The 22,724-nt window shown below is 38.6% G+C and overlaps 1 protein-coding gene and 1 long non-coding RNA gene across 3 annotated transcripts; both read left to right on the plus strand.

Annotated features, from left to right (window-relative positions):
- Positions 1 to 421: 421 nt before the first annotated feature.
- Positions 422 to 10,839, plus strand: c8b (complement component 8, beta polypeptide). Of its 2 annotated transcripts, XR_004765803.1 has the most exons (13): positions 422 to 568; positions 1,867 to 1,990; positions 2,382 to 2,529; positions 2,884 to 3,025; positions 3,434 to 3,566; positions 3,662 to 3,859; positions 4,268 to 4,508; positions 6,136 to 6,264; positions 6,889 to 7,052; positions 7,454 to 7,607; positions 8,311 to 8,379; positions 8,655 to 9,653; positions 9,856 to 10,839. XR_004765803.1 is itself a non-coding variant. In XM_035422989.1 (12 exons), the coding sequence occupies exons 1-12, from the start codon at positions 483 to 485 to the stop codon at positions 8,807 to 8,809; spliced, it is 1,743 nt and encodes a 580-aa protein (XP_035278880.1). In that variant the 5' UTR covers positions 422 to 482; the 3' UTR covers positions 8,810 to 10,839. The 2 variants fall into 2 exon arrangements, 1 of the variants encoding a protein (XP_035278880.1); XM_035422989.1 differs by having other exon boundaries at positions 8,655 to 10,839.
- A 6,199-nt stretch (positions 10,840 to 17,038) lies between these two features.
- On the plus strand, positions 17,039 to 19,966 carry LOC118230170. Its single transcript, XR_004765805.1, has 3 exons — positions 17,039 to 17,138; positions 17,477 to 19,051; positions 19,255 to 19,966. It is a non-coding gene; the product is annotated as an uncharacterized LOC118230170 (long non-coding RNA).
- The last annotated feature ends 2,758 nt before the right edge of the window (positions 19,967 to 22,724 follow it).

A 22,724-nucleotide genomic window follows, 5' to 3' on the forward strand; every position in this document is an offset into this window, starting at 1 on the left:
CAGACATTTCCTGGCAGGCTGTGCTGTGTCCATTGATGTGGAAATGATTGCAGTCCCCTGTCTGCAGGTAGTCAATCACAATGAATGATTGAGCAATGGCATGCAAAGCGAAGGACAAACCTCACTTGGTAATTTACTAATAACATAAAACACTTTCTGTGCTGTTCTGGTAGTTTTATCACCAGATATAAAAAATAAAAGAAAATAAAAAACCTTTTTAGGACTGAATTTTGAAGGCAGTCTGTATAAAATATTTGGAAACAGTTTTGATGAGAATTTGTTCCCAGTTATTCCAACATTCTCAGTCTGTCCCTGGAAGTCCACCTTGAAGTAATAATGAGGGTCACATGTCAGAGTCCAGTTAGGGGGGTTCATGACCTGGGAGATGTTGATTTATGCCTATTTGTACACTCAGCATTGAGCAACCTGTTTCATCTGCCTCACAGAGACAAAGTTTATCTTCCCCTGAGCTCAATTTAGCAATGGCAGTCACGTCGTCTTCACACACGCTTTGGAGCAGAGAATGCTCACTTTCATTTCATGCAATACTCTGTTTCTTTCTCTTCATGTAAGTAAACAGCTTTGTTATGATACTTTGTGTGATATACTGTTGAAAAGTCAGCTAATTACAGAAAATGATGTGTTGGCATGGTAAATATACCCTTTGTCATTCTGGTTCAAAGTTCCATAATTTGCAGGACCTTCACTGAAATTGTATACTGTACCTTATTTTGTGACAGTTAAGAAAAACCTGTATTATACATTATGTGACTCAATTCAAGTCTGACAATTCAAATCTGGCAGTGAGCTTTTTTTGTTTTCTGTTATGTTACAGTTTTATTTGATTTCAGTTTTAGATAAATAGAAAATTACTGCAACATATTGATAATGGAAGCTAATTATTTGCAAATGAATCTATTTCCAATGTTTACTATGTAAACAGGTTAAAGTAGATATTTGTAGTCCATGTGGTTTTAAAGCAAGTATACTTCTCTAAAGTATAAAATATGAGTTTACATGAATGCCAACATTTTAAAGTAAGTTTTTTTATTGGCGAGGGCCAAAATTTCACCCCTGAAAATGTCTTAATGTTGAGCTATATCTGTAATGATTCAGCAGGAACCTGGAGGCTCAAGGGAATTAACATGTTCAAGACTTTTTCAGTTTTTACATTTAGTATCCAAGTTTTATTCCAGTTATTTCGCTAACTGGTTTGTAGTCATGTAGACTGAAGTTTACACAGCAGTGAGCAGTGAATGCATTTCATAGTAATGCTATTAGAGAGACCAACAGTGATGAGCTGTGAATGTATTTCATTGTAATGCTATTAGAGAGATCATCAGCAGTAAGCAGTGAATGTATTTAATTGTAATGCTATTAGAGAGACCATCAGCTGCAAGCAGTGAATGTATTTCATTGTAATGCTGTTAGAGAGACCAGCAGCAGTGAGCTGTGATTGGATGTCATGGTAATACAGTTAGAGAGACCAGCAGCGGTCAGCTGTGATTTCATGTCATAGTAATACTGATAGAGGGACCAGCAACAGTAAGCTCTAATTGGATGTCATAGTAATGCTATTAGAGACCAGCAGCGGTGAGCTGTGATTGGATGTCATTGTAATGCTATTAGAGAGACCAGCAGTGGTGAGCTGTGATTGGATTCCATAATAATGCTATTAGAGAGACCAGCGACAGTGAGCTGGGATTGGATGTCATAGTAATACTGTTAGAGAGACCAGCAGCAGTGAGCAGTGATTGGATTTCATAGTAATACTGTTAGAGAGACCAGCAGCAGTGAGCTGTGATTGTTTTTCAGATCACTGAGCTGGAGAGACCAGTAGTAACAAGCTGTGTTTGTGTTTCTCAGTTGTGTTGTCAGAGAGACCAGCAGCAGTGAGCAGCCTTCACTGCAGGCCACTGTGGACCCAGTGGACTGTGTCCTGACAGACTGGTCTCCATGGACACGTTGTGACCCCTGCCAGAAGAAGAGGGTGAGTTTGGTGTCCATTGTCCAGTGGCCATATGGAGTAACTGTGGAGGAACTCACATGCAGAATTCATTCCATGCTTGCTGTACATTATTGCATATTCCAGTGTTCAACAAGTGAAAAATATGTGATTCCTCTTAAACAAATTATTGTTCATTTTGCTATTTGCCAAAATTGGAGTTAGTGAAACTAGCTAATTAATGAGCAATTTCCCCAATTTATTAAAAATCATAAAGCACCAAACCCCCCACCTTTACTAATTGCCTAAATTACTTTCAAATACTCCACTCTTTATCATGTTTTATTACTGAGGCAAAGATCTCATTTGAAGTATCCCGTAATATGCATGTCTTTTTCCATCCCTAACATGAAGCTGTGTCTGTTTCCCTTCCCAGTATCGTTACAAGAAGTTGCAGCAGCCATCTCAGTTTGGTGGTGAGCCGTGTAATGTGCATGGCCGTGATGAGGAGTCCTGTACCCCCTCTGCCAGACTCACCTGCAGAGACGTTCCATCATGCGAGGGCTTTGCCTGTGCCACCACAGGTATTGTGTCTCTGTGTCTCTCCAGGTACTGTGGATTTCACAGGCAATGAGGTCTACACAGGTACTGTGGTTGGTGCTGGGGCAGTGATCACACTGGTTATAGCTATCTTGGTGGTTAACGCTGCATGTGTTCGTAAGATCTGTGCTTGATGGTTAGCACTGCACTTGTTGGTTAGCGCTGTGTTGGTGGTTAGCGCTGCACTTGTTGGTTAGATCTGTGGTTTTTGGTTAGCGCTGTGCTTGCTGGTTAGTGCTGTGGTTGTTGGTTGGCGCTGCACTTGTTGGTTAGCGCTGTGTTGGTGGTTGTTTGGCAGTGTGTTGCTGTACTTAGCGCTGCGATGGTTTCTCTCTCAGGGCGCTGTGTGCCGACTCACTTGCGCTGCAACGGAGATGATGACTGCGGGGACGGTTCTGACGAGAAGAGCTGTAAGAGCACAATCCGAGCTTGCAAAGAGAAGACCGAGGAATTCTGGGGCATTGAGAACCTTGCAAAGGGGTGAGCAGCCAAATGCAATCTTCCTCTTAAGATCACATAAACACAATTGTGCTGTCATGCAGTACACTGATTGCAAAGATGGGGTATTGATGCCATCATATGATATGCCTCTTACAAATACAGTGCTTGTGGTAATGCAGTGACACACAAATTATTGACATGTCATGCAGTGTGGCTATTACAAAAATGATACCACAATAGGGTTGTCATGGAATATGTCTCTAGAAAATAATATGCCATGATAAAGCCAATATGACACTTACAAATGCAGTAACACAGTAGTCATGTAGTACAGGTCCCACAGATATAACACAATGATGTTGCTGTGGGATTACTCCTTTGGTTTGCTTTCTTTCGGCATCGTGTCCACTCACGGTTTCCTGTATGTTTGTTTTTTCTCTTCTTTAGAATCAACATACTGAACAGCAATCTGGAAGGAGTGGTTATTGATAACAGATATTACGCTGGAAGCTGTCTGCCACATTACATCAAAGACATCAGATTCAGAAAACCTTATAATCTGCAGCAATACACGGCTGAGGTAAATAGACTCATGAGAGTTAGGCGTGGTGTTTTCTATCTTGAAGTGTCATATTGAATCTGAGATTCAAATTTCTTTTTTCTTTCCCTCTGTAGACAAAGGGATCCTATGACTTCACACTTGATGAATTTGAGTCCTACTCCAGCTTTGAGAAGCACAGGATGGAGGCACACTTGTCTAAGACTACTGTGTCCATTGGCTTTAAGGTCCCTGGAGCCTTTGAGTTCGGTTTTAATTACAACGACATGAAGTACAAGAAACATGAGCAGAAAATGCGTCGCTTTTCTGGGACGGTGAGTCCCGGGCCACTTGGAATCTGTCAGCGATGCTGTAACTGCAGACTGATTCCAGTTCATCATAACTTTTACACTCAGTGGTCTTACCACCCCAATGCTGTTAATGTGAAGAGATACTCTGTCTTTTTAATGCAGGATTTTAGTCAGTCATTTGCTGCATATGTTTTATTGTCCAGTGAGGATAAGTAGTACACTACAGAAATATGATTTATGCCAGCTTCACATCAGTTGCAAGAATACGCACCACTTGAACCTCCAGTTGGCAGTCCCCAAACTGAATATGACCCATGTCCATTATGTTGTACCATAAAGGTTTCACATGAATGTTGTATGTGATTGTGAATGTCATATGCTACATTATGATTCTTGAACCTTTTAAAATTTTTCAATTTTCCGCACCCCCAGAAACACAGCTTTATTCGGGCGCACTCCAAGCTGGAGGTGGCCCGGTACATGCTCAAGCCGGGGGACCTGATGCTGCACCCAGAGTTCCTTCAGCGCCTCCGAGCCCTGCCCCTGGAGTACAGCTATGGGGAATACAGGCAGATCTACATTGACTACGGGACCCACTATATCACAGAGGCCACGCTTGGGGGGGAGTACGAGTACACCGTCGTGCTGAACAAAGAAAACATGGAGAAGTCAGGTGGTAGAAAAGAATGTTATGGGAGGGGGAGCAGGGTAGAATGATGAGATGCAATCTTTGGAATTTTGGTGAATTATTTGCTATCATTTTGCTTTTGAGGCGTTTAATCGACTTACATGTGCAGTGTGTAGAATTTCGCGGAACGGACATGGCAGAAATGGAATATAATATTCATAAGTATGTTTTAATTAGTGTATAATCCCATGAAAATAAAAATCGTTGTGTTTTCGTTACCTTAGAAAAAGCCCTTTTATATCTACATAGGAGCGGGTCCCCTCCACGGAGGCCGCCATGCTGCATCGCCATGTTTCTGTACAGTAGCCCAGAACGAACAAACGGCTCTAGAGAGGGCGCATTTGTAATGCCTGGGTATCTTCCAAATTAGCTGTGTGTAATACCACACATGTTGTTTACGGCGTTGTCGCCCTTTTTAGTACAGTCTGGCTTGAATGACAATCAGCATAAGCTTTCTAACGATATATAATATGTCTAATTTTGCTTTTGGAATAGTGTTTTATTGGTCAGCGTAATCGAAAGTTTTGTTATCATCGTATGCACGTACGCATGCACTCATTACTGCTGTAGCAGTAAAATACGCTGCAACTAACGAAACGATTTTTCGTAATTTCTTGGAAGATTATTGAGGACTTCTGGGCATAGCTAAGCCATGCTGATAGACCTAGCTGACATTGTTTTCTGGTGTAAGACAGAAGCGGATAGAAATATGTCATTGATTTACTGTCTCTGTCTACATCTATTGAAAACAGATAAGATTTCATTATTGCTATGTAAGTGTTACTGCTGAAAATATTTCGGTTATATACTTTATTTTTTAAATTGGGTGTCTTTAAATAGGTTAGTGGTATTTTATAATGAGGATATTTCACACTGTAATGTAAGCGTTAGTAGTGTTATAGTTTTTGTGACGCATCATGTCTTTCAATGATTTACCATGCAAAGCAACTAACTTTAGCAATAAAACGCTACCACAATGCGGAACAATTAACAGTCATCATCGCTATCTTACTTGTAAGCTATGACCTATAGTTTTACAGACCAAAGAACTAAATACAATTTATAAATCTATCAAGGAAGCTCATCACTTGACACTTGGCTACTCGATGCTTTCTTAGACGATGACATAATTTTTGGAACTTACAGGCCATCGTAGCTTCTCCTGCGTCGTTGGAAAGGGAAGGGTGATGGGAGGTGGGGTATTCAGTTGGTTGCAATCTGCAACCTCACCGCTAGATGCCAATTTAAGTGTGTGGGACCACAGTTGTTATCTTGTATTAGAAATGAGTGTAAAACGTTATTGAAAAAACTTTGAAATTCTCTATTTTCTTTTGTATTTTCTGGCTATTTGTTTTAGTTCTCTCCAATTTGGAATGGCCAATGACAGCCGAAAGCCCATCACATCACGGCAAAATCTTTTGTCAGAAACACTTGCAAAGCAATGAAACCATATCCTGATTTGATGTGCGGCTTACGTTAGCTTTGTAATGTAATGTTGGCTGCGTCCTTCTGTAATGATGTGGGTGATTCTCAAATCTCATGCGTTTCAGTATCGGGATATTTTCCAGTATGCGTTTGTATGAGGATCTCATGCATCGCGTCTGTGTTTTAGGATACAGTCTGTCGGACACCAAGAAGTGCGTTCAGGCCGGTATGAAGGTGGGAATAAACATTCAGGGTGTGTACGTTTCTCTGGGAGCAGAGGGAGGAAGCTGTAAAGGCTTACTCAAGGAGCTGGGAGGTAAGGTTTTATTACTGTGCATTTATGCATTGTGACACGTCGTCTGTATGCATGTACCTTTCTCCCTTTTCTTTTCATTAGCACAATGCTGCTCAGCTCTGACACATTGTTCTATAGGCAGATGCAAAAGATGTAGGGGCCAATGATGATGAGGAACAGGAGCGGTGTAATTATTTAATAAATAGTAGAGCAGCACCTTTTCTATGTATCTAATATAACCTTCATCATAAACGATTGTCTGGAGACTCTAAAAATGGTCAATAAAATTGAAATAATGTAAAAAAAAAAAAAAAAAAAAGGCAGAAAGTGAACTACCCCTTGAAAAACATGCATACTGAATGTTATTAAAGAGGAAAACCAGGGTTCTCAACACTGATCCTGGAGGGCCACATGCTCTGCTGGTTTTTGTTGTTATGCAGCATTTAATGAATCAATTAAAGCAGCTGACTACATAATTACCCCAGCCGGTTTCTTGGGCCTGAACTAGTTACTGCTTTTAATGTGAAAATAAACACCACCCATCTCTGTGGTCTGCCAGTATCAGGCAGACATGGATTAAAGCAGCCATTTTGCCAGGGTCATGGGGGAAGCAATGAAATGATTAAGAGATGGTGCCTGTTGCAGATAGTACTGTGGAAAGGAAGCACGTGGAGGACTTTGTGGCCTTAGTGAAGGGGGGCAGCAGTGAGTCCATCACCCGGCTGGCCTTCAATCAGCTGCCCACCCCCGAGATCATGCAGGAGTGGGGTGATTCCGTCTTTTACAACCCGGACTTCCTCCAAACCAAGGTACCCCTTCTCTCACCCTCATAGAAGCCCACAATCACAGCAAGGCTCACACGCCTATTTGGTGTTGAACAGATTCGCAATCAATCCCATGTCAGTTCTGTTGATTCAGGAAATGGACCGGGATTGAATGGAAACATCCTCATAGAACTTACTGGCCATTTTTCTATTTCATTAACTGACCTCTAGTTAATTTCCCGAATTGGTAGAATTGACCCCTAACCCTGATGCTGAATTAGGGAATGAGTTAAATCCCACACTTGACCTTTCTTGTCAAGCTCTGATCTGGGGTCAGCGCTGCTCTTGTGTGAAGACTGTATGAGTACTGAAATAGTGCAGGAGGACTGATCTGAGATCTGTGTACTTTCATGCTGGCTTGATAAGAGACTGACCTTGGTTTGCAGGTGGAGCCTCTTTATGAGCTGGTGAACCCAAAAGATTTTGTGAGTGCTGGAACATTAAAGAGGAACCTAAAGCTAGCCCTCAGCGAGTACCTGGATGAAGCCAGCCCCTGTCGCTGTGTCTCTTGTCTCAATAATGGAGTGGCCGTCCTCAAAGGTACAACTTATACTACTTCCGGTACACTTGCTCACAGGTACCCCATATACCACAACCAGTTTACCTGTTCAAAAGTACCTATGGTTCCACTGGCACTTTACATGCTAACATTTCATTAGCACGCATCGCCACTCATTTTCTTTAGTTTATTGAATACTTTTGGTGGATGTGTCACAGGTACCCAAATGTCTTCAATTTCCAAGGTATTCTGAATCAGCTAGTATATTGTAATTTCCACCTTGAAAAGTTAATAGGTGCTGCTTGTGATGTCATCGATTGTTACATTGCATTACATCTTTGGTGTAACAGGCAGAACTAATGGCAGCCATTCACACACCTGGTGGCAAATTAATCAACAATGGGTTAAATGCAGGTTTGTGGGAAAGGCTGACAGTTGCTTTTGAAGGGGCAGGATTGAAGCACAGTTAGACAATGCCCTGTTTTCGTGTATTGCATGTGGTTTTTATTTCTGAAATAATTTTAAATCTCGTTGATGTGCAAAGAAATGACTGGCTTTCACACAAATGCTGACACTCTGATGAAAGTATGATCTCTTAATGTTGGGTTGTGACTTGCCTCATTAGTGAGACATCTTAATGTTGGATTTTGATTAGTGTGAGTGATAAGGTGTTAAAAGTTGTGTTTAGATAGCATACTGTCTTATTAAAATGCGCTCTCCTCCTAATCTCCTATTACCTAAAAGGCACAAGATGTGATTGCATATGTCCTGTGGGCTTCAGTGGGAGAGGCTGTGAGGTCACCCGAAGAACTGGTAAGAATGTTTACAAAATCTTGTAATTCTGGCACTCTCAAAGTATTACCTTGGCTGTTGGATCATTTTACCTTGTAGGTATAATGATCAACAAGAAAGGCATTTCCAACACCACACGATTTATCTGTCTTTGTGAACAGTGTTCATTTGCATAAGGCATGTCCCACTAAATTGGGAATTAATAGGTCTGTCATGCATGCTAACGGAAACATAGCTAGTGAATGATTCTGACCTTTGACCCTTCAGGTGTTGATTCTGACCTTTGACCCTTGCAGGTGTTGCAGTCGATGGAGGATGGAGCTGCTGGTCATCCTGGTCAGCTTGCAGTCTTCGCACCAAACACAGAACCCGGCAGTGCACCCACCCCTCCCCACAGAACGGGGGTGCCCCTTGCTCTGGAATAAATTCAGAAACCACAGACTGCATTTAACTCACCATGCACATACAAATACAACAATAAAATGCATCACTGGGAATTGCTGTTTCGATTGGTCCATTTTCTCACTAGAGAAACAGGAACTCACTAGGGAAACAGGAACGTATTATAATGAGTGCTCGCCTTGCTACAGAAACATTAATGCAACATATTTAAAAAGTAATGTGAGTAATGAAAATTCCTTTGATTCTCTGCTATTTAGTTTATATAGTACCCATCAGTTAGTTCAGAGCGCATAGTGGAGTAATTTAACCCAGACATATCCAGGTATATGCCTGTAATTTAAGGTGAGGCAGAGCGGCATTGAGACAGTCTGCTAGTGAGGCAGGCAGGTAGTGAAGTAGAGAGGCAGTGAGGTAAAGAGGCTGACCATGTAGAGGCAGACAGGAAATGAGGCTAACCATACGGAGGGAGACAGGAAGTGATGTAGAGAGGATGACTATACAGAGGCGAACAGGTAGAGAAAGAGTGATGTCGAGCAGTAGAGCCAAAACATTCAGTATTCTAGAGATGGGCTTCTCGGGAGGTGAAATGGGCAAAATTATTCATTTAAAAAAAGAGAAATATTGTTTCTTTTACTCAGCTCCATACAAAATTAATATTGACAGCTAATCTAAGAATGTTTGGGAGTGTATGATGAATATGAGTTTCCACTACCACCAAAGGCTGCAGGTGTGAAACCCCAGGGGGCGGGTAATACAGGAGCTACAAGAACAAAACCTCTTCAGCACTGTGCTGTTATACCTCACTGAGAGAGAGAACACATACAGGGACTTCAAAACACCCAGACAACAAACACAAATGCTTCCAATATTAATGATATTCTTTCATGCTATAGGTAAGAAAATAAGTATATTCTTATTCAGTTCATTGTATTTTTCTTTTCAAATGTCGAAATACCGACTGTGATATCTTGAAAAGTCTGTTACTTGAAAATGACTGTATTTCTGAAGTATATGTAAATACTTTATTATTTGTGTCCAAAAACTAGGCATGTGTCACTCAGAAATGTGTCTACATTTTTGTGTAATATTTTCCAGGTAATATACAAGGTGACTCCGTCCTTCAAAATCACTCAGTATTCTTGACTGAAAATGAGATGGCATCACTGTACTGTCAGTATGACACTACCTCCGGCATTCCTGAATTGTTCTGGTACATCCAGCAAGAGAATAAATCACCAGAGCTCATCCTCAGTAATTATAATACCCGTGGAAATGGTTATAAGGAAGGACTCACAGCAGCTGATGAAAAGTCTAACAAGACCTATAATCTGAAGATCGCTGCAGCTGTGCTGTCTGACTCTGCCACATACTACTGTGCTCTGAGGCCCACATTGTGTGAGTCTGTTTCTCACCTCGTACCAAAACCTCCTTCCTCTGTGTCATACTCCATAGGTTACACTTACCAGGCTTTCAAAATGAGCTGAAATTGATTCACAGACTCAGAATTAATGTATAGAATTTTTCGTTTAAATATTTTTCAGTCTAGTCTAACTTGACTGCAGATAATGAGGAAATCAACTATTGTAAATATGTAAAATAGATCTTTGGCAATTATATAACAGTTTTTACCCTTCCAGTTTATGGAATAGTCGTATTGTTCTAGTCTCCCTTAATGCACAAAGATGTGAATTACACTTAGTTTTCCAGGCTAATGTTGTGTATGAACCTGTCATGGATCTCTATTCACACCAATAAAACATGTCAGAAATGTGAAATAATCAGCTTTCTAAGCGGCTTTTAACCAAAGTAAATGCATCTTCATCTTAATGAAAAGTATAGCGCAGAGAAGGAACTCTATTGACACCTAGTGGTGGTTTGGCAAAGTGCAATAGAGCTATTTCATTTTGGGGCCCAACAGCAAAGATCCTTTGGCAGCCTAGCCGCATTTGCTTGAGTTTAGAATCTAGAGGTATTACAATTGCAGATTTTACTGGACTTATATATGTAACATTGCTGGTAGCGCTAGCATTGTTTCTCCTTGTAAACCATTTGAATAAACATTTCAGATATGCTGAGAAAATAAAAAGCGAGTCTTCATTAAACAAACATGGCTTCTATTATTATATCACACCCTCTTTCTGAAAACAGTTTTCAAATGGAGAACCTCGCTTTATAGATGCCTCAGATAACATTAGCTGTTAACTTAACAAATCATTAACTTAAATAAATAAATAAGTTTTATTGTTGTGGTGAGAAAATGCACTACCCACAAAAACTAGTGTCCCCTGTACAAAAAACCATAATCTATGGCCATCTGGCTATAGAATCATTCATTGTACTTCCTAAGAAGACAATATAAGGTAACAGAGGCAGGCATATGTATTACAGCATATCCAATAAACACAAATGAAGGTGTGAATTTTTCCAATATATAACTTTAATTATGAAAAAGATATTCAGTTTTTAAGCCACCTTTTTATTTCATGTATGTAATGCAGCTCATTGGTTTGACAGGATTATTTTATAAAAAAATATGAAAATAGCTTTTCTCTAAACTATAGAGGATGTGATTCTCAGTTAAGGTTTGTGTCCAGGGGAGGGGCTAAATAGTGAGTGGGGGAGTTTCATGTTAAAACTATGCTGAGGATGTTTGAGTTGAGGATTTGTTCTAACAGCTATCATGATGCTGCACTGCTTATTACTTCTGTTTTCAGCAATGGTGGGTAAGTGACCTATTGACAATTATCTATCTGTGGTACTGTTTTATTCCTGTCTTGTTTTCAGACTTATTTGAGAGCCCTGATTTAAACCTGATTTTTAATATAAAGTTGCGAATCAAATTTTCTTCATGAGGAAGACATAAATAATGATTTGAAAATTTTGTTTTGCCACAAATCACAGCTTGTCTAGTTTGTGTTGGTTTTTGCTGAACTTTGTGAAGAAAAAGGATCATTTGTATTTTTTGTTGAGCCAAAATGATAGAAAACGTTTAGTTGATTTCCATATCTTGTGAAATAGATATTATTGTGTGCTTTTTCTGAATTATGTCAGTTTTGTACAGTCAACAACATAACATGTACATTTATTTGTTCCTTCCACAGATGACAGTTCTCAGGATGAAATAACTGCAGTTAAAGCTAAAGTGCATGTTCTGGAGGGAAACAGTGTTTCACTGTCGTGCACTTATACAGCTGCTGTAGAATCTCTGTACTGGTATCGCCAATACCCCAGATCCAAACCTGAATACCTCGTCTTTGTTGTAAGCTCAGACAGGACAGAGGGACCGTTTACTGCTAAACACGATAGAAATAACAAAACAGTAGTTCTGGCGATCTCCGTCGCTGGAATGACAGACTCTGCACTGTACTACTGTGCTCTGAAGCCCACAGTGACAGGAAACCCATCATCTCTGTGCAAAAACCTCACACTAAATTTCAATGTGGTACAAAGTACTATATTGAACCACTGAACCATTTATTAGGACACATGAAATATAATATCAAACATATTTTCTTCTGCAGGTGACAGTTTTCAGTGCGGAATTACATCAACAACAAATGCAGTGCAAGCTTTGGAGGACAGCAGTGTCACACAGACTCTCAGCCCTTAAAAACATTAATTTCAGTACCTTCTGACCCCGTTTCAACAGACAGAATTCATAAACAATTTCACACGTCCACAAGATAAAGACCCAAAACGAGGGGATTTTGCGTTTTTTTCCTTCTTCTTCTTTTTCCTGCCTGATTACATCATCACAAATGCTCCAGGCCCACAATGAACACGTCTCCCCATTGGACATTTACATACATCTGCCAATAATCACAACGAATACAGACACAAAATGGACATATATGCAAATGCACACGTTTAAAAAAATAAAACTTTGCAGCTATGATGTCTGCTTAGCTAGTAGCTCACTGGGTAGCTAGTTTGCTTTAGGAATGTTTTGGACAACTAACAGACATGGGTTCAATTCCCCCCTTGGAATCAAGCGAGTTTCAAACTCATTACACTGGCTTGCTGGCTAACTAAACATTCAAACTATTTCTTCTGTATCTGTAAAACTGTAAATTTTAAACTCTACAATTTTTTTTTAGTTTAACGTTAGCTACCTTGCTAACGACACAACAGACCGAGTGTACAATGTTAGTACAGACACCTCTGAAATTAAGCATCAAAATTTAATTGTGATTTGGTCCGGTAGGTAACATTCTCTAAAGAATTACTTGAAACAATTTAGGAAACATTGGCTAGCATTGCTTTGGAATACAGCTGGTTCAATTTGTCTGAGGTAAGATAGCCAATATTGTTTCTGCTAACTTAGTGTCATTTTGACATCAATACTTTTAATTTCAGGCCTAGATTTTGCCAGTTTGAATGAATGACTATTTGACAGTGCTTTGTATGTGTGAGTAACTTGGTATTTGTGTACCATGAAAAAGTGTTTAAAATGCTGATCTAAGAATGAGTGTATGACAAATGTAAGCTGCCACTACCACCAGAGGCTGCAGGTGTGAAACCCCAGGGGGCGGGTAATACAGGAGCTACAAGAACAAAACATCTTCAGCACTGTGCTGTTATGCCTCACTGAGAGAGAGGACACATACAGGGACTTCAACACACTCTGACTACAAACACAAATGCTTCCTTTATTCATTATACTCTATCACAGCATAGGTAAGAAAATATGTATATTTTCATTAGTTTACCAGACTTTTTTGATGAAGTTAAAAATGCAAAACTATTTGAAAGCATATATTATTTACTAGTCCTCAATCATTTGTTTATATTGATTTTTTTGTGAAATTGTTTTATATTTCCCACTTGATATTAAAATTTATTGATGAATGGTATCTCTGTTCTTGTGTATTGTTTTCCAGGTGACATACTAGGCGACTCCATCCATCAGAATCACTTAGTACTCCTGATGGAAAATGAGAAAGCATCATTATACTGTCAGTATGAAACTACTGACCCTACTCCTTATCTTTTTTGGTACATGCAGCGAGAGAATAAATCACCAGAGCTCATCCTCAGTAATTATAATACCCATGGAAGTGGTTATAAAGAAGGACTCACAGCAGATCATGAGAAGTCAGACAAGACCTTTAATCTGAAGATAGCTGCAGCTGTGCTGTCTGACTCTGCCACATACTACTGTGCTCTGAGGCCCACATTGTGTGAGTCTGTTTCTCACCTCGTACCAAAACCTCCTTCCTCTGTGTCACACTCTATAAGCTACACTTACCAGGCTTTCAAAATGAGGTGAAATTGATTCACAGACTCAGAATTAATGTATAGAATTCTTCTTCGCTTAAATATTTTTCATTCCAATCTAAATTGACTGCAGATAATGAGGGAATAAACAAAACTCAATGTGTAAAATTGCACTTGTATGGCAGTTCTTACTCTTCCATTTTATAGAATAGTCATATTTTTCTTAACACACAATTTCTCCCTTAACACACAAAGACGAGAATTACGCTTAGTTTTCCAGGTTAATGTTGTGTATGATACAGAGCCTGTCAGGGATCTCTATTCACACCAATAAGTATCTTCATCTTAATGAAAAGTGTAGTGCAGAGAAGGAACTCTATTGACATCTTGTGGCGGTTTGGCAAAGTGCAATAGAGTTATTTCGTTTTGTGGCCTAACAGCAAAGATCCTTTGGCAGCCTAGCCTTATTTGCTTGAGTTTAGAATCTAGAGGTATTGCAATTGCAGATTCTACAGGACTTCTGTATGTAACATTGCTGGTAGTGCTAACTTTGATTCTCCTTGTAAACCATTGAAATAAACAGTTCAGCTATGCTGAGCAAATTAAAAATGAGTCTTCATTAAACAAACACGTCTTCTATCATATCACAGCCTCTTTCTGAAAAAAGATTTCAAATGGAGAACCTCGCTTTATAGATGCCTCAGGTAACATTAAACATTATTGTCCTTTTAAAGTTACCCATAAAGCATTAACTAAAATAAATAATAAACTTCCATTGTTGTTGTTAGAAAATGCACTACTCACAAAAACGATTGCCCCCTGGTCAAAACACACATTATGTGGCCATCTGGCTATAGAATCATTCAGTTTACTTCCAAACAAGGCAATATAAGGGAACAGAGGCAGGCATACGTATTACAGCATATCCAATAAACACAAATCAAGATGTGGGTTTTTCCAATACATAACTTTAATTATGAAAAAGATATTCAGTTTTTAAGCCACCATATTTTTATTTAATGTACGTAATGCAGCTCACTGGTTTCACAGGATTATTTCATCAAACAAATGAAAATGGCTTTTCTCTAAGCTATAGAGGATGTGATTCTCAGTTGTGTTTTGTGTCCAGGGGAGGGACTAAATACGCAGTGAGTGGGGGAGTTTCACGTTAACTATGCAGAGGGAGTCAGTCAGTGGAGGACTTGTTCTTTTCTAGCTGTGCTTAAACTCAGTGTTTATTTCTAACAGCTATCATGATGCTGCACTGTTTATTACTTCTGTTTTCAGCAATGGTGGGTAAGTGACCTATTGGCAATTTTCTTACCTGTGGTGATATTTTTCCCGGTCAGACTTGTTTGAGAGCCTTGATTTAAATCTGATTTTTTAATAGAATGTTGCTAATTTCATTTTGTTTAGCTACAAATCACAGCTTGCCTAGTTAGTGTAGGTTTTTACGATCATTTGTATTTTATCATGAGCCAAAATTATGGAAAACTTTTGGTTGATTTCTGTATCTTGTGAAAATACATATTATTGTGTGCTTTTTCTGAATTATGTCCATTTTGTAAAGTCATCAACATAACACGTACATTTATTTGTTCCTTCCACAGATGACAGTTTTCAGGATGAAATAACACCAACAGCTAAAGAAGTGCATGTTCTGGAGGGAAACAGTGTTTCACTGTCATGCACTTACACAGCTGCTACAAGCACGTTGTTCTGGTATCGCCAATACTCCCGATCCAAACCTGAATTCCTCATCTCTGTTGTGAGCACAGACAAGATAGAAGGACAGTTTACTGCTAAACATTATAAAACGAACAAAACAGTAGTTCTGGAGATCTCCTCTGTTCAAGTGACAGACTATGCTCTGTACTACTGTGCCCTGCAGCCCACAGTGACAGGAAACCCATAAACTCTGTACAAAAACCTGACACAAAATTTCAAAGCTTTACAAAGTACTACATTGAAACATTCTCTCTGGTTCTTTAAAATGAAACATTTTCATCAATAATAATGCATCATATTTCAGAATCAGAATTCATTTAACTGAGTAAATGTATCCCATCTGGTTTCTGTTTCATCTCAGAATTTAGTTTCTGCCATGAACCTGTCATGGATATCTATTCACACCAATAAAACATTATATCGAAATGTAAAATAATCAGCATTCTAAGTGGCTTTTAACCAAAGTAAACATCTTCATCTTAATAAAAAGTGTAGCGCAGAGAAGGAACTCCATTGACATCTTGTGGCGGTTTGGCAAAGTGCAATAGAGCTATTTCGTTTTGGGGCTTAACAGCAAAGATCCTTTGGCAGCCTAGCCGCATTTGCTTGAGTTTAGAATCTAGAGGTATTGCAGTTGCAGATTCTAGAGGACTTCTGTATGTAACATTGCTGGTAGCGCTAGCATTGTTTCTCCTTGTAAACCATTGAAATAAACAGTTCAGGTATGCTGAGCAAATTAAAAACGAGTCTTCATTAAACAAACACGGCTTCTATCATCATATCACAGCCTCTTTCTGAAGAAAAGATTTCAAATGGAGAACCTCGCTTTATAGATGCCTCAGGTAACATTAAACATTATTGTCCTTTTAAAGTTACCCATAAAGCATTAACTAAAATAAATAATAAACTTTCATTGTTGTTGTGAGAAAATGCACTACTCGCAAAAACGAGCGTCCCTTGTACAAAAACACACATTATATGGCCATCTGGCTATAGAATCATTCAGTTTACTTCCAAACAAGGCAATATAAGGGAACAGAGGCAGGCATACGTATTACAGCATATCCAATAAACACAAATCAAGATGTGGATTTTTCCAATACATAATTTTAATTATGAAAAAGATATTCAGTTTTTAAGCCACCATATTTTTATTTAATGTACGTAATACAGCTCACTGGTTTCAAAGGATTATTTTATCAAACAAATGAAAATGGTTTTTTTCTAAACTATAGAGGATGTGATTCTCAATTGCGTTTGGTGTCCAGGGGAGGGACTAAATACGCAGTGAGTGGGAGGATTTTCATGTTAACTATGCAGAGGGATCAGAGTGGAGGATTTGTTCTTTTCTAGCTGTGCTTAAACTCAGTGTTTATTTCTAACAGCTATCATGATGCTGCACTGTTTATTACTTCTGTTTTCAGCAATAGTGGGTAAGTGACCTATTGGCAAGTTTCTTACCTGTGGTGCTGGTTTTTCCAGTCAGACTTGTTGTTTGAGAGCCCTGATTTAAATCTGATTTTTTAATATAATGTTGCGGATTTCATTTTGTTTGGCTACAAATCACAGCTTACCTAGTTAGTGTTGGTTTTTTACTAAACTTTGTGAAGAAAAAGGATCATTTGTATTTTATCATAAGCCAAAACTATAGAAAACTTTTGGTTGATTTCTGTATTTTGTGAAAATACATATTATTGTGTGCTTTTTCTGAAGTATGTCCATTTTGTACAGTCATCAACATAACATGTACATTTATTTGTTCCTTCCACAGATGACAGTTCTCAGGATGAAATAACTGCAGTTAAAGCTAAAGTGCATGTTCTGGAGGGAAACAGTGTTTCACTGTCATGCACTTATACAGCTGCTGTAGAATCTCTGTACTGGTATCGCCAATACCCCAGATCCAAACCTGAATTCCTCGTCTTTGTTGTAAGCTCAGACAGGACAGAGGGACCGTTTACTGCTAAACACGATAGAAATAATAAAACAGTAGTTCTGGCGATCTCCGTCGCTGGAATGACAGACTCTGCACTGTACTACTGTGCCCTGAGGCCCACAGTGACAGGAAACCCATCATCTCTGTGCAAAAACCTCACACGAAATTTCAATGTGGTACAAAGTACTATATTGAACCACTGACCCATTTATTAGGACACATGAAATATAATATCAAACATATTTTCTTCTGCAGGTGACAGTTTTCAGTGCGGAATTACATCAGCAGCAAATGCAGTGCAAGCTTTGGAGGGCAGCAGTGTCACACAGACTCTCAGCCCTTAAAAACATTAATTTCAGTACCTTCTGACCCCGTTTCAACAGACAGAATTCATAAACAATTTCACACGTCCACAAGATAAGACCCAAAATGAGGGGATTTTGCGTTTTTTTCCTTCTTCATCTTTTTCCTGCCTGATTACATCATCACAAATGCTCCAGGCCCACAATGAACACGTCTCCCCATTGGACATTTACATACATCTGCCAATAATCACAACGAATACAGACACAAAATGGACATATATGCAAATGCACACGTTTAAAAAAATAAAACTTTGCAGTTATGATGTCTGCTTAGCTAGTAGCTCACTGGGTAGCTAGTTTGCTTTAGGAATGTTTTGGACAACTAACAGACATGGGTTCAATTCCCTCCTTGGAATCAAGCGAGCTTCAAACTCATTACACTGGCTTGCTGGCTAACTAAACATTCAAACTATTTCTTCTGTATCTGTAAAACTGTAAATTTTAAACTCTACAATTTTTTTTTAGTTTAACGTTAGCTACCTTGCTAATGACACAACAGACCGAGTGTACAATCTTAGTACAGACACCTCTGAAATTAAGCATCAAAAGTTAATTGTGATTTGGTCCGGTAGGTAACATTCTCTAAAGAATTACTTGAAACAATTTAGGAAACATTGGCTAGCATTGCTTTGGAATACAGCTGGTTCAATTTGTCTGAGGTAAGATAGTCAATATTGTTTCTGCTAACTTAGTGTCATTTTGACATCAATACTTTTAATTTCAGGCCTAGCTTTTGCCAGTTTGAATGAATGACTATTTGACAGTGCTTTGTATGTGTGAGTAACTTGGTATTTGTGTACCATGAAAAAGTGTTTATAATGCTGATCTAAGAATGAGTGTATGACAAATGTAAGCTGCCACTACCACCAGAGGCTGCAGGTGTGAAACCCCAGGGGGCGGGTAATACAGGAGCTACAAGAACAAAACCTCTTCAGCACTGTGCTGTTATGCCTCACTGAGAGAGAGGACACATACAGGGACTTCAACACACTCTGACTACAAACACAAATGCTTCCTTTATTCATTATACTCTATCACAGCATAGGTAAGAAAATATGTATATTTTCATTAGTTTACCAGACTTTTTTGATGAAGTTAAACATGCAAAACTATTTGAAAGCATATATTATTTACTAGTCCTCAATCATTTGTTTATATTGATTTTTTTGTGAAATTGTTTTATATTTTCCACTTGATATTAAAATTGATTGATGAATGGTATCTCTGTTCTTGTGTATTGTTTTCCAGGTGACATACTAGGCGACTCCATCCATCAGAATCACTTAGTACTCCTGATGGAAAATGAGAAAGCATCATTATACTGTCAGTATGAAACTACTGACCCTACTCCTTATCTTTTTTGGTACATCCAGCGAGAGAATAAATCACCAGAGCTCATCCTCAGTAATTATAATACCCATGGAAGTGGTTATAAAGAAGGACTCACAGCAGATCATGAGAAGTCAGACAAGACCTTTAATCTGAAGATAGCTGCAGCTGTGCTGTCTGACTCTGCCACATACTACTGTGCTCTGAGGCCCACATTGTGTGAGTCTGTTTCTCACCTCGTACCAAAACCTCCTTCCTCTGTGTCACACTCTATAAGCTACACTTACCAGGCTTTCAAAATGAGCTGAAATTGATTCACAGACTCAGAATTAATGTATAGAATTCTTCTTCGCTTAAATATTTTTCATTCCAATCTAAATTGACTGCAGATAATGAGGGAATAAACAAAACTCAATGTGTAAAATTGCACTTGTATGGCAGTTCTTACTCTTCCATTTTATAGAATAGTCATATTTTTCTTAACACACAATTTCTCCCTTAACACACAAAGACGAGAATTACGCTTAGTTTTCCAGGTTAATGTTGTGTATGATACAGAGCCTGTCAGGGATCTCTATTCACACCAATAAGTATCTTCATCTTAATGAAAAGTGTAGTGCAGAGAAGGAACTCTATTGACATCTAGTGGCGATTTGGCAAAGTGCAATAGAGTTATTTCGTTTTGTGGCCTAACAGCAAAGATCCTCTGGCAGCCTAGCCTTATTTGCTTGAGTTTAGAATCTAGAGGTATTGCAATTGCAGATTCTACAGGACTTCTGTATGTAACATTGCTGTTAGTGCTAGCATTGTTTCTCCTTGTAAACCATTGAAATAAACAGTTCAGGTATGCTGAGCAAATTAAAAATGAGTCTTCATTAAACAAACACGGCTTCTATCATCATATCACAGCCTCTTTCTGAAGAAAAGATTTCAAATGGAGAACCTCGCTTTATAGATGCCTCAGGTAACATTAAACATTATTGTCCTTTTAAAGTTACCCATAAAGCATTAACTAAAATAAATAATAAACTTTCATTGTTGTTGTGAGAAAATGCACTACTCGCAAAAACAAGCGTCCCTTGTACAAAAAAATACATTATATGGCCATCTGGCTATAGAATCATTCAGTTTACTTCCAAACAAGGCAATATAAGGGAATAGAGGCAGGCATACGTATAACAGCATATCCAATAAACACAAATCAAAATGTGGATTTTTCCAATACATAACTTTAATTATGAAAAAGATATTCAGTTTTTAAGCCACCATATTTTTATTTAATGTACGTAATGCAGCTCACTGGTTTCAAAGGATTATTTTATCAAACAAATGAAAATGGCTTTTTTCTAAACTATAGAGGATGTGATTCTCAATTGCGTTTGGTGTCCAGGGGAGGGGCTAAATACGCAGTGAGTGGGAGGATTTTCATGTTAACTATGCAGAGGGAGTCAGAGTGGAGGATTTGTTCTTTTCTAGCTGTGCTAAAACTCAGTGTTTATTTCTAACAGCTATCATGATGCTGCACTGTTTATTACTTCTGTTTTCAGCAATGGTGGGTAAGTGACCTATTGGCAATTTTCTTACCTGTGATGCTGTTTTTTCCAGTCAGACTTGTTGTTTGAGAGCCCTGATTTAAATCTGATTTTTTAATATAATGTTGCGGATTTCATTTTGTTTGGCTACAAATCACAGCTTGCCTAGTTAGTGTTGGTTTTTTACTAAACTTTGTGAAGAAAAAGGATCATTTGTATTTTATCATAAGCCAAAACTATAGAAAACTTTTGGTTGATTTCTGTATCTTGTGAAAATACATATTATTGTGTGCCTTTTCTGAATTATGTCCATTTTGTACAGTCATCAACATAACATGTACATTTATTTGTTCCTTCCACAGATGACAGTTTTCAGGATGAAATAACACCAACAGCTAAAGAAGTGCATGTTCTGGAGGGAAACAGTGTTTCACTGTCATTCACTTACACAGCTGCTGCAAACACTCTGTACTGGTATCGGCAATACCCCAGATCCAAACCTGAATTCCTCATCTTTGTTGTGAACACAGACAGGACAGAGGGATCGTTTACTGCTAAACATGATAAAAATAACAAAACAGTAGTTCTGGCGATCTCCGTTGCTGGAGTGACAGACTCTGCACTGTACTACTGTGCCCTGCAGCCCACAGTGACAGGAAACCCATTTACTCTGTACAAAAACCTTGCACTAAATTTCAAAGCTGTACAATTTACTATATTGAACCATTCTCTCTGGTTCTTTAAAATGAAACATTTTCATCAATAATAATGCATCATATTTCAGCTTCAGAATTAATTTCACTGGGAAAATCAACCCCACCTGGTCTCTGTAACAGAAATATTCAGATGAATGTATTACATTTCAGAATTTAGTTTCTGCCATGAAGAGATCTTGCATCGAGGAGAAGTCCTTCAACCATCTGTGTTGGACTACCTTACCAAATGATGCAGCAGTAATTTATTATAAAATAGATTTTTTCTAACTAGCTGAATTTTAACTTTTCAATATGTGTGTATGGCTAGTGTAAGACCATATGCGTGGCACTATATGAGCTGTTGCTGTCTGTCTGGGAGATGTGGATGTGTCTTTGGCCATGTAAGGACACCAAAGGACTGTGCATTTTGTGATGGCGCTATGTACAGATGAGTGATTATGGAGTCCGTCTACATGAACTTCTATGTATTTACATGACTATCAGTGACCTTAAGACTACAATCTGTAACTTAAGGTCAAACAGTTCTTTTTCATAAATTTATTCACCATAATGCTCAAAATATGTACACAGTGGACAATACAGAACACAGCACTTTTCTACATTGTATAGCAAATAAAACCGCTGTATCACATAGAATGGAAAGACGACTATCTACAAATATGGCACAGAAAGATGTACTCCCAAAACCTTTTCAATTTCCCCCCTAATACACCATTAAAGAAAAGCCCAAGAAGAACAGGACCAGAGCCTGCGGGGACCATGTTACAAATAACATGGTTCAATCGCAAGAGAACAGTAATTACGCAACAAAAATAAACTAAGGATCTCTCAGTGTTGCCTTGTATGTGTGTCACCACACAGATGTGTGCTTTCCCACTGTTCACTTTTACATGGTGTCCTGAGATCTATTAGGTGCCCACCAGCCCATATCAACAATGATACCAACTGGGTGCTCACACAGTTAGCTCAGTGTATTACTGTGTACTGAGGCTCACAGTGATGATGAAGTATTCACCTCCCTTACAAAAACACCGGGAACAATGTGGAATATATTAGAAACTACTGTGTTTTTCTCACCAGTACAGAAAAATGATACATGAAAATATGTGGGAACTACATGTATTTCAATATTTGTACTTAC

This window comes from Anguilla anguilla, chromosome 6, assembly GCF_013347855.1.
Source record: "Anguilla anguilla isolate fAngAng1 chromosome 6, fAngAng1.pri, whole genome shotgun sequence".
NCBI classification, from domain to species: Eukaryota; Metazoa; Chordata; class Actinopteri; order Anguilliformes; family Anguillidae; genus Anguilla; species Anguilla anguilla.